The sequence below is a fragment of the Primulina tabacum genome, chromosome 3, assembly GCF_025594145.1.
Source record: "Primulina tabacum isolate GXHZ01 chromosome 3, ASM2559414v2, whole genome shotgun sequence".
NCBI lineage: Eukaryota > Viridiplantae > Streptophyta > Magnoliopsida > Lamiales > Gesneriaceae > Primulina > Primulina tabacum.
The window spans coordinates 37283420-37295254 of NC_134552.1; the positions used below are offsets into that span (position 1 = coordinate 37283420).

Here is an 11835-nt window from a genome sequence, read left to right on the forward strand (position 1 = left end):
CACTGACTGGCTCTATCAATGATACAATGTTGGCTAATAATGCCAGGCAGCCTCTTTTGATAAACTTCCTCGCACACAAGCAGGAAATGACGTGCGACAATTGCTGGTGTCTGGTTGCCTAAAAAAAAAATGGCCTACCGCTAAGCGGTCGGACGGACAATAAACTCTGTCGAAAGTCTATGACTGCTCCTCTAGAAGATATCCAGTCCATGCCCAAGATGATGTCGAACTTCGGCAGCGGTAGCATTATCAAATATGCGTGCACCGTTTACTTCTGTAACCGAAGCTCCAATCTCTTCACTATCTGGGAAGTGAACATCTGCTCCCCAGATGGGATCGATACTCTGAACCCTAAATCCATCGCTACTAGTATGATTCCTAGTCGCTTGACGAAGGATTCAGATATAAACAAATGCGTAGCCCTTGAATCTAGCAGTGCATGTGGCTACACCTACAATATGTATTCTCCCTCCGACAAAACATACCATCAAATCTAATAGAGTTGAGCTTAAGGAATTTATTACAGGAAATAAACCAAAAATCCCCAAAAATTCAACGATTTAACCCAAATGTTCTTCAAAAATTTCTATGTTAAACCTTCAAAAATTCAAAAATTACCAAATAACCCTTCAAAGTTTATAAAATTGCACTTTGGTCCTTCAATTTTTAAAAAATTGCAACATTACCCCCCTAAATTTTTCGAAATTGACATACGATCCTTCCTCATTTTCGAATCCTAATTCCATAAAATTGAAAGACTTTCAAAGAGTCATAATTAAATCCTCAAAATTTCAGAAGTTTCTAAAATTGTCCCAAAAATAACGATTTTTAGCATTCAAGTCCTCAATTTATTGGTTATTACAATTGGATCCCTAAAATTTCTTGAATATTACAATTAAATTCTTAATCCCAACTAGGTAGAACATGCATCCTAATTATTTCTATTTTATCAAACCCCCAAATAAGTTCCCGTAACAAACATATAACCCATGCAGTCAAGCGTTAAACTAAAATCTTAAGCATAAGGGTTGTCAGTAATCAACAACGTTTTGGGCCCTGCCTCGGCCTCCTCGGCATGCATCACATAACTTTGGCCAGTAGTTGGGCCCTTGTTCTTAGGGCAATCCACAGCTTTGTGGCCCTCCTGTCCACAAACGAAGCACCTATAGGTTCCCCATAAGCACTTGCCAATGTGAAACTTTTTGCATTGCGGGAATGGATGTTTGTCATCTGGCTTAGGCGGGTCTCTGCTGCTGGGGTATCCTAAACTGACCCTTGGGCTTCTGCTGCCCCGCTGTCTTGGTGGCCCTAAGAACTGTTGTTGAGGCTGGAGCTTGACTGAGTCTAATGCCGCTTTCTCTACATCCCAAAGTCTATGCCTGCTCCGCCTGAAAAGCACAGGCGGTGGCCTCATCATAACCTTCTAGCCTCATCATCATGACTTCCCGGCGAAGGGTAGGTCTCAGTCCGTCTAAGAAATGCCTCAGCTTCTGAGCGACATCTCTCGCTATCATGGCCACAAAATGGAAGCCCCTGTCGAACTTGCGGATTAACTCTTCCATAGATAAGTCCCCCTGGAGGAGACTCATGAACTCCCTCGTCAAGCGGCCCCTGACTTCAGCTGGAAAATACTTCCCAAAAAACATCTCTTTAAATCTGGCCCAAGTGAGAGTAGCCACATCCACTGCATGTGCAGCTCCCTCCCACGAAAGGGACGCGTCATCCCTCAGCATATAAATGGCGCACCTGGCCCGGTCCCCATCTCTTATCTGTAGGTACTCAAAATTCAACTCCAGAGACCTAATCCATCCCTCTGCCACAAATGGATCAGTGGTACCCCCGAACTCCTTCGGGTTAAGCCGACGGAACTGCTCATAAACATATGTCTGCTGTCAGGGTGCCTATTGGGCCAGCTGGGCCTGCTCCATAAGCCTCGCTATCCCCTCAAGTAATTGGGTAGCTGGATCCCCTGGTGGTGGTGGTGGAGTGGCCCTGTCTCCCTTAGGAATATCATCCTGCCTGTCGGTACTGGGAGAATGTCTGGGAGGCATATCTTAATACAGTCCAATTATAAACGTAACCCATCATGCAATTAATCTAGCTTTTTAAAATAATAAATCCTTAAATCGTAAAAGTAGTTAAACATGCACAAAAAATCATCGTAAAGCGTAAATCATGTAAACATGCAGGTGATAACAGTAAATCATTTAAAGCATAAAAGCTTACAGACTTCAGGGTTGAAGACTTTGTGGCAGCAGCTGGCGACGGCACAACCCTATACAAGACCCTTGCTCTAATACCAACTGTAACGTCTACTGAATTAAAATTGCGGAAATTGTCTTTTTGTAAAGCTCACATTTTCGAAATAACATTATATGTTTTGCATGCATGCGCTCTACTGAAAAATATAACATTTAAAAATAAACTTAAATATTTGACAGTAAAAATAGTGCAGTTTAAGATGGTCAGACTCATCCAAAGATATACGTAAACATAAACGAGTAAAATTCCTAAAATCATCAGCATATCAGAACCAGCAAATAAAATGTTCATATCCTCTCAAATCTCATAAATCATAATGCGGAAAACATATGGTCCTCAAGTCGTGTCACCCCACCAGGCCTGTCTGCTCAGAGTTCGGCACGTCAAGTCCCATCGATATTAAGTTCACCTGCATCACACACGCCTAGTGAGTCTAAAGACTCAACAGGCCTAGTACATATACATCGCACACAGCAGTGAAAAATACAATACTCAACATGCCTTTCATGAAATTAAAAACGTAATGTAAACGTGTCGTATGAAATCATTACATGTCAAAATTACTCATCATTAATCATCGTTCATCATTCATCATTTATCATTCATCATTCATCGTTCATATAGTGAATTCAGTTCATTAGTGGTGATTATCGTACATCATTCATCATTTACGATGGATCCATCATACATAGAACCGCGGCACCCGGCAGCTGTCGGACATGAGTGACAGGATTACCCATCCACTGTGCCTAGGCCTCATCATCGGCATTTACATATACTTCTTAAGCATTTACATATACTTCGATAGCCACAACTAATTCTCATCATTCAAAACATCATCACTAATCAAAATCATACACATGTGCAAATTTTTCCTTAAAACCAAAACATGCAACGCACAATTTCATAAATTCATAAAAATTGTCATCATGATACATACACATTTAAAACCTGATAAAATGTGCTCAGGGCGCTGCAAGAACCAAAAATCTCACCCCATGTGCAAAATTGTCATTTTGCCCCTAGAAACCCAAAATGACCATTTTACCCCTGGACCACTAAAATTTGACCCGAAGCTTACCAAACTCTTTAAAATATATCGAAACTTATTTTTAAGCATTTCTAGACTTAAACTTGAGCCCGATACAAAAATTAACCGAATTGTTTTAAAAACATGGACTGGAGTCCCAGTTTTAATCCGAATCAACCCAAAACATTATCAAAATTTTCCCAACTCAAACCATGTCTTAAATTTACTAGACCAGCTCCTAAACCATCAATTCCAGACCACTAAAACTCACGAAAACAAGCACCAAAGTTGCTGAAAAATTCAGCTACTTCCCCGATCGAACCCTGAATTCACCAACTCGAAAACAAGAACCCCTAGGCTCCACCAGCTCGCACAAGCCACGAACAAATCCACCTAGGACCAAGACCAGACCCTAAGGGACCTACCATACCCACGGACCAAGCTTCATGCACGCTAGAAATCGCGATCACTCGCTAGCCTCCAAGAACTACAACCCGTGGCCAACCCTCCACTATGACCCATGAAAACAAGACCAAAATCAGCTGGAATTTTCTGCGTAGGATGTTTTCAAAACCCTAGTACACTAGACATGCAACTTATCGACCTTAGGCTCTACCGGCCTGGACCAGCCTTGGACCGACCCTTCCTAGCTTACCTTAGGACCCTTCTGGACCAACCTAAGCTCATCCTTCAGCTCTTTCAAAGCAGCATGAAACACACACTTGCTAATATCCGAAGCCGCACCATCCGAACCAAATCCCCCTTCACGCGATCGGATGGCTCCAAGGTTGGTTAAACCGGTGATCGAGCCTCCTTGGGCCGTGTCTCAGACCCACCAGGGTCTGGTCGGCTTGGTTCAGCCCTTGCACCTCCGGCCCCAACCCTCACCCGATCTGCAATCAAACGAACCAATCCCTCAACACGACTCCCCTCGGCTCTAAGCTTGACACTCCCCTCGGCTCTAAGCTTGACACTTCTCAACACATTTCCCCTCGGCTCTAAGCTTGACACTCACCCGATCTGCAATCAAACGAACCAACTACCCTCACAGAAAATCATAAAAACATGAGCATGTGACATAAAGATGTAATTTTCATGACAACCTTAAAGAAAACGTGAATACAAGTTCGATCGAGAGATTTCCATGCATTTACAAATTTTTTTGCATAATATTGGCGTGAATGAAGAGAAAAGAAGATACATGCATACGTTGATGTGTAGATGCTCAAAAACTCGAAGAGTTTTGAGCCCATTATGCAATAAGACAAACCCAACAAGGCTAATAACACTCCAGAAAAATATTTCGCTTAGGTTCGTTTTTGAAAATATTGCCCGAACCCTCAAATAGTCCCCCGGTTTGATAAATTTTGGGTACCGATTAAGAATATTACCCGACGAGTAAAAATACCCACCAAGGATCGATTTTCAAAAAATACCCTTAAAACACTTCAAATTAATTAATTGAAATTAATCATTCAATAAAAATATTTTTCCTGATAATACCCGGTCTCCATGCCTCATTCGAGCGCGAAGGCAACTTAAAACCCTAATGCGTGAAACTTTAAAAAAATCATGAAATAAATCATACTCATGCAATAACCATGCATTAAATGCATAAAAATAATTAAACACATGAAATGCCCGAATTTTAAAAAAAATTTACTATTCATCGGTTACTATTCAAGCCCCTCGGCGCTAGAATAGTAGCGCCTAGGCGCTAGAGTTGCGCAAATTTGGCGTTGAGGCACTGAAAAGTGGCGCTGCAGCACTAGAGACGCGAAAATTGACTATGTAAGCTCATCTTCACCTCCTCCAATCATTTTTCCTCCTCCCCCATCGAAACTTTTCTTTCCTTTCCATTTTCGAAATTATTCTTCAATTTAAGGGAGATTTGCTCAGGATAATTATGAAATGAAGGTAGATTTGTGATCCTCTCATCACGGACTTCACGAGGATGCAAGTATTTCCCATTTTTATTAAAGTTTTGAAATTGGTTGAAATTTAGAATTGATATTTGAGTTGATATTTAAGATATTGAGATGTATTTGTTTTTGTTGAATTTAAAATGGATATGAGCATGATTTCTTGTTTCTGTGCAAGATCAGTTTTTATGCCTACTGTATTTCGAGTATATGGGATGGTTCTAGTTGGATTTTGATGTTATGGTCTTCATCAAACATCAAGTTAGCTTCGATTTGGTTCAAGAATAACTCACTTCCATGAAGCAATGAAAGGGATATGATATATTTACTAAACCTGGTCTAGAATGCCGAGTTTGTGTCCATGTCTTCTCTTTATTCGAATTCTGGTATTAATCGGTTAGGATTCTGGATTTGAGGTTCATATGAAACTTATAGAACATTGTCTTTTCTTCGAAATGATACCAAATTGGCTTGATTCCATTGGATATTGAGGAATTTATGCTCAAAATACTAAAGTGTGCCAGAAACGTATTAATGCAGAATTTGTGGGAATTATGTTGTATGTTTCAGATTATGAACGACTCGGTAAATAACTTTGTTTGACAAGACTTTTTGAAGAATAATTGTTGGGCTTTGAGTTTTCTTGCATATCCAATTTGCGGATCTTGATTTGAAAAAGTATTGATATAATTATGAATTTTGTACAGAAATTGCTCTGTTTTGATATATGATCTGAGTTCTTGAGTTATAGTAGAATTCAGAGGTTCAAGACTTCTCAACTACATCTTTAGATATTTTTTGTTATTATTTGAAGTTACGGTCGGTAACATACGAGGGAAAAGTATCATTTTTATTTTAATTCAAAAATTCTATGGCTCGATGAATTATTTGTAATTTGATGATGACCGTTGTATTGAGATGAGTTTATTATTATATCCAAATGATGATATTGATTTGCATCATTACATTGCATATTGAGCCAATTGTCGATTTAGATTTGATATGGCAGAGGTCGCCTTGACTTATTGATTTGTTGCACGTATGGGGCTATAGTTGAGTTGACATAGTGTATGCGGAGGTCGCTGCTATAGTGCTATGACCTGAACACTCTCTATAAGCGCACCATAGTCCTGCGATTGTAGAACACAACACCCCACTCTGAGCGGATGAGTCGGTAGATGTTGCTGGGGGATTCTCTTCCCTTGGGTACCCTATGACCAGATGATTCACTTGATCTTGAGATTTATTGATAGCCCACAGCTTTTTATCATGCATTGCATTATATTGCATCTTTATGAATTTCATATGAACCATTTGTCATTTTAATTCTCATATGTTATTGATTGTATCATACTGGGTTTATACTCACCGGCACGTCGGCTACCTCTTGTTTTTATGTGCTTGACGGTAGGTGAGACGAGGCTTGGGATGCCAGAGTCCAGCTCCAGGCGAGGAGATACGAGTTAGATTGGGATTCTCGGGTCTTAGGAGCATTTGATGATGTTTGGATTTCTTTGGCATACTTGTTTATTTTGACATGTTAAAACTTATATTTCAAACATTTGAGACCTTTAAATTATTTTAAAAATGTTTATGTCGGTTTGTGAAACACGGATTAATTGTTTTACTAAATCGTTTATTTTATTACAATTATAATTATTAATATTAGATATCGGAACAGGGGCCCCACATTAGGTGGTATCAGAGCGTAAGATATTCGGAACATGGTAGATCGAGTTTGTTCGAATTGCTTGATCATGTGATATATTTGGTAGCATTTTTACTGTGCCATAATGTGAAATACATGATTATAATTGAGATATTATATTGTTGAGTTTTATTCGAGATTTTTGAGATTTATTGATTCTCGAGAGCCAGAGATGATCGATACAAGATTGAAATGATTATGATATTGTGATTTTATATGTGTTTGATCTATTATATATCAGACATGGCTACTCAAGGTAGAGGTTGTGGTAGATCTAGACAGAATGTACCAGTGGCACAAGATCAAGGCAGTGCTATTCATACTCAGATGAATATAACTCCGACTCCGATGGAGATACTGTTAACCAGATTTCAGTCTTTGCACCCACCGATGTTGAAGGGTACAAAAAATTCATTAGAGTGTGAGAGCTGGTTGGAGAATATGGATCAGTTATTTGAATCTATTGAGTATCCAGATGATCGTAGAATCAAATTAGTTGTTCATCAGTTATTGGATGTTGCTAAGAGTTGGTGGCTCATGATTAAGAAAGCTTTAGACGGTCGAGGTACGATTGTTACCTCGAATATTTTTAAATCTGAAATTTATCAACGTTTCTTTCCTACCTCTTATAGGAAAGATAAGGGAGAAGAGTTTGCAAATTTAAAGCAGGGAAATCTGAATTTTGAGGACTATGTTGCAAAGTTCTCCAATTTACTGAGATTTGCTCCTTAGGTAGCATCAGATGAAGAAGCTAAGGCCGATCACTTCATAAATGGTCTTAACCCTGATATCTTTACCTTGGTAAATAGTGGAAGGCCTAATACTTTTACTGAGGCTCTTGATCGAGCCAAGGGAGCTGAAATCGGGATCATTAGACAAAAAGATTTTCAATATATGAAACGACCCCAACAACCACAATATCGACAGCAATTCAGACAGGGTAATAGTGGCGGTGATAGTGGCAACATAAGAGAACAATTTAGGGCTAGAGGCAAGCAATTCAAGAGACATGACAGTAATTTTTCGAGTTCTAGTGGATCGAGACAATCTGGTTTAATTCATAGCACTAGTTATTCAGGCCCGACTTTTGGTCAGTGTGGTGGTAGACATTATACCGATCAATGTAGAGGAGTCTCGGGAGCTTGCCACTTGTGTAACCAGGTGGGACACTATGCTCGAGTGTGTCCTAACCGTGGCAGTGATATATCTCAAAGTGGGGGATCATCGAGACAGACACCTCACCAGACCGCCAGACCCCTACAGTTCATTCTTATCAACAGTCAACCCGATCAGATCAGAACAAACAGAGTGGTAGCCACAGGGTAGGACATCCACCTAGACAACATTCTCGAGTTTTTGCACTCACCGAGGATGAGGAACATAATGCTCCAGATAATGTTATTGCAGGTAATTGTTTTATCTCAAGTTATCCTGCTTATGTTTTGATGGATACTGGTGCATCACATACTTTCATAGCTGAGCACTTTGTCTCCTTGCATTCATTACATTATATGCCATTATCATCTACATTATCTATTTCTACCACACTAGGCAAAGTGATGAGGTAAGCTGAAATGATAAGTGGTAGTGAATTTTGTTATGAGGATAATGTCATTGAGCTTGATTGCATTGTGTTAGAGATGTCTGATTTTGACTGCATAGTTGGTATTGACATGTTGACAAGATACAGAGCTATTGTAGATTGTTTTCAGAAGGTTGTTAAGTTTCGGCCTGATATGACCGACCACTAGACATTCTATGGTAAGGGTTCTCGAGCTAAGATTTCTTTGATATCTGTTTTGTCCATGACTCGTTTGTTGCAGAAAGGAGCAGAATGTTTCTTGGTTTATGCAATTGATATTTCAAGGCCAGTATCTAAATTGGCAGATATTTCAATTGTTAGTGAATTTTCACATGTATTTCCAAATGAAATTCCAGGATTTCCTCCTGTCTGAGAGATTGAGTTCAAAATTAAATTGATGCTAGGTACACTGCCTGTTTATAGAGCTCCTTATAGGATGGCGCCAATTGAACTGAAGGAACTAAAGGAACAACTTGAGGATCTATTGGCTAAAGGATATATAAGAACAAGTGTTTTACCTTGGGGTGCTCTATTTTTATTCGTGAAGAAGAAAGATGGGTCTATGAGGCTTTGTGTCGATTATAGACACTTGAATAAAGCAACAGTAAAGAATAAGTATCATTTACCAAGTATCGATGATCTCTTTGACCAATTGCAGCTTTCTTCAGTATATTCTAAGATTGATTTAAGATCTAAATATCATCAGTTAAGAGTTAGAGAGGCAGATGTGCCTAAGACTGCTTTTCGTACCAGGTATGAGCATTTTGAATTTTTGGGTGTGCCTTTTGGGTTGATCAATGCACTGCGGTATTTATGGATTTAATGAACCGTGTATTTCAACGGTATATAGATAAATTTGTTGTGATCTTCATTGATGATAATCTTATCTATTCAAAATCTGAATTTGAGCATGCCAAACACTTGAGAGCTATTTTGCAAATTTTGAGAACTGAAAAGTTGTATGCTAAATTATCCAAATGTGAGTTGTGATTTGATAGAGTGGTTTTCCTTGGACATGTGATTTCAAGTGCTGGTATATCAGTTTATCCGAGTAAAGTTGAGGCAGTCATCAATTGGTCTAGACCGACATCAACTCCTGAGGAACGTAGTTTTATGGGTTTGGCAGGCTATTATCTAATATTTATTGAATGATTCTCACAGATTGCGAGGCCAATTACCCAGCTGACACAAAAGAATGCACCATTTATTTGGTCACAGGCATGTGAGGCTAGTTTTGTTGAGCTTAAGCAGAGCTTGACTAGTGCACCAGTTCTGACTATCCCATCAGGTGTAGGAGGATTTACAGTGCACACTGATGCTTCATATCAAGGACTATGTTGTGTATTAATGCAACATGGTCGTGTGCTTGTTGCCTATGCTTCAAGAAAGTTGAAGCCACATGAGTCTAGATACCCAGTGCATGACTTGGAACTAGCAGCAATGGTTTTTGCTTTAAAGATTTGGCATCACTACTTGTATGGGGAGACATTTGAGATATTCACTGATCATAAGAGTTTGAAATACCTCTTTTCACAATTTGAACTGAACATGAGACAGAGACGTTGGTTATACTTTTTGAAAGACTATGATTGCGAAATAAAATATTACCCAGGCAAGTCTAATGCAGCAGCCGATTCTTTCAGCAGAAAAGTATGCAATATGTCCTTCATCACTGGCAGTATTCTGATCTAGTAGAATAATGTTGTCTTTCTTGTTTGGATTTTGTGAAAGATTCACAACTTGTACGAGTATTTATGATTCAGGCAGACCCAGAGTTGTTTGTCAAAATTAGAGAGGCCCAAAGGTTAGATCAAAGCATTCAGAAATCAATTGAACTCGTCAAATCAGGACATCGATCAAAAGTTGAGGTCAATAATGAGGGTATTTTGTTTATGAATGATCGTATTGTAGTTTCTAATATTTCAGAGTTGAGGATACAGATTTTGCGTGATGCTCATTGCAGTAAGTTCAGTGTACACCCTAGAAGTAAAAAGATGTACAATGATTTGAAGAAACAATTTTGGTGGAAAATAATGAAATCTGACATAGCAAAATTTGTATCTCGATGTTTCAATTGTCAACAAGTGAAAGTAGAAAGGAAGCGACCAGGAGGTCTTTTGCGTAACCTTAAGGTTACAGAATGGAAGTAGGACCATATAACCATGGAGTTTGTCACGAAATTGCCGAGGTCGTTGGGGGGTTGCGATTCAATTTGGGTTATCATTGATAGATTAACTAAGTCTTTCTGTTACATTCCTTATCAGATGACATATAGGCCTGATCAGATGGCCAGATTGTACATCAGAGAATTTTTGAGATTGCATAGTGTGCCTAAGTCGATTGTATCAGATCGTGATCCCAGATTTCTTCTCATTTTTGGCAGAGTTTAAAAGAGGCCCTTGGTACTCGTTTGCATTTGAGTATAGCATATCATCCTGAGACAGACAGACGGTCAAAACGTACTATTCAGACATTAGAGGATATGCAGAGAGCTGTAGTGATGGATTTTGGTATTGGTTGGCAGGATTCGTTACCACTTTTCGAGTTTTCTTATAACAACAGTTATCAAGTGAGCATTGAAATGTCACCATTTGAAGCACTATATGGCAGGAAGTGTCGATCTTCTCTGTATTGGGACGATTTATCTGATGCACCAATTGTAGGACCTGATATGATAAGAGACATGACAGAGAAGATGAAATTGATTCAGAGCCGTATGCGAGCTTTTCAGGATAGACAGGTAAGTATGCGAACATCAGGAGACGACCGTTGATTTTTGAGAAAGGTGACAAAGTTTTTCTGAAAATATCTCCTTTCAGTGGTACATTTAGATTTGGAAAGAAGGGTAAATTATCACTAAGATTCATAGGTCCGTATGAGATTTTGTAATGTGTTGGTGATTTTGCTTATAGATTAGCTCTTCTTCCGGCTTTATCAGGTGTTCATGATGTTTTTCAAGTGTCCATGTTGAGGAAATATCATCCAGATCCTTTTCATGTACTTCCACCCGATGAGGTTGAGTTAGATCAGACTTTGAGCTACATTGAGAGACCGATTCAGATTCTAGACAGAAAAGATAAGCAACTAAGAAATAAATTGATACTGTTGATTAAAGTACAGTGGAACAGACATGGTGTCGAGGAGGTAACTTGGGAATTAGAAGATAATATAAGACATAAATATCTAGAGTTATTCAAATGAAGTATGCTTCTATTCTCGGTCTTACTTTCAGTACTGATCATTCCATCGTAGACTTGAAATTGATGATTTGATTTCGAGGAAAAAATCTATTTTTAGAGGGGAGGAATTGTAATACCTAAATTTAAAAAAA

The 11835-nt window shown here is 39.0% G+C and overlaps 1 protein-coding gene across 1 annotated transcript; it reads right to left on the reverse strand.

The window, feature by feature from the left end:
* Window positions 1-1015: 1015 nt before the first annotated feature.
* Window positions 1016-2051, reverse strand: LOC142538690 (uncharacterized). The gene is made up of 3 exons (XM_075643992.1): window positions 1920-2051; window positions 1380-1868; window positions 1016-1144 (listed from the first exon to the last, which is right to left on the reverse strand). The coding sequence occupies exons 1-3, from the start codon at window positions 2049-2051 to the stop codon at window positions 1016-1018; spliced, it is 750 nt and encodes a 249-aa protein (XP_075500107.1).
* Window positions 2052-11835: the final 9784 nt, after the last annotated feature.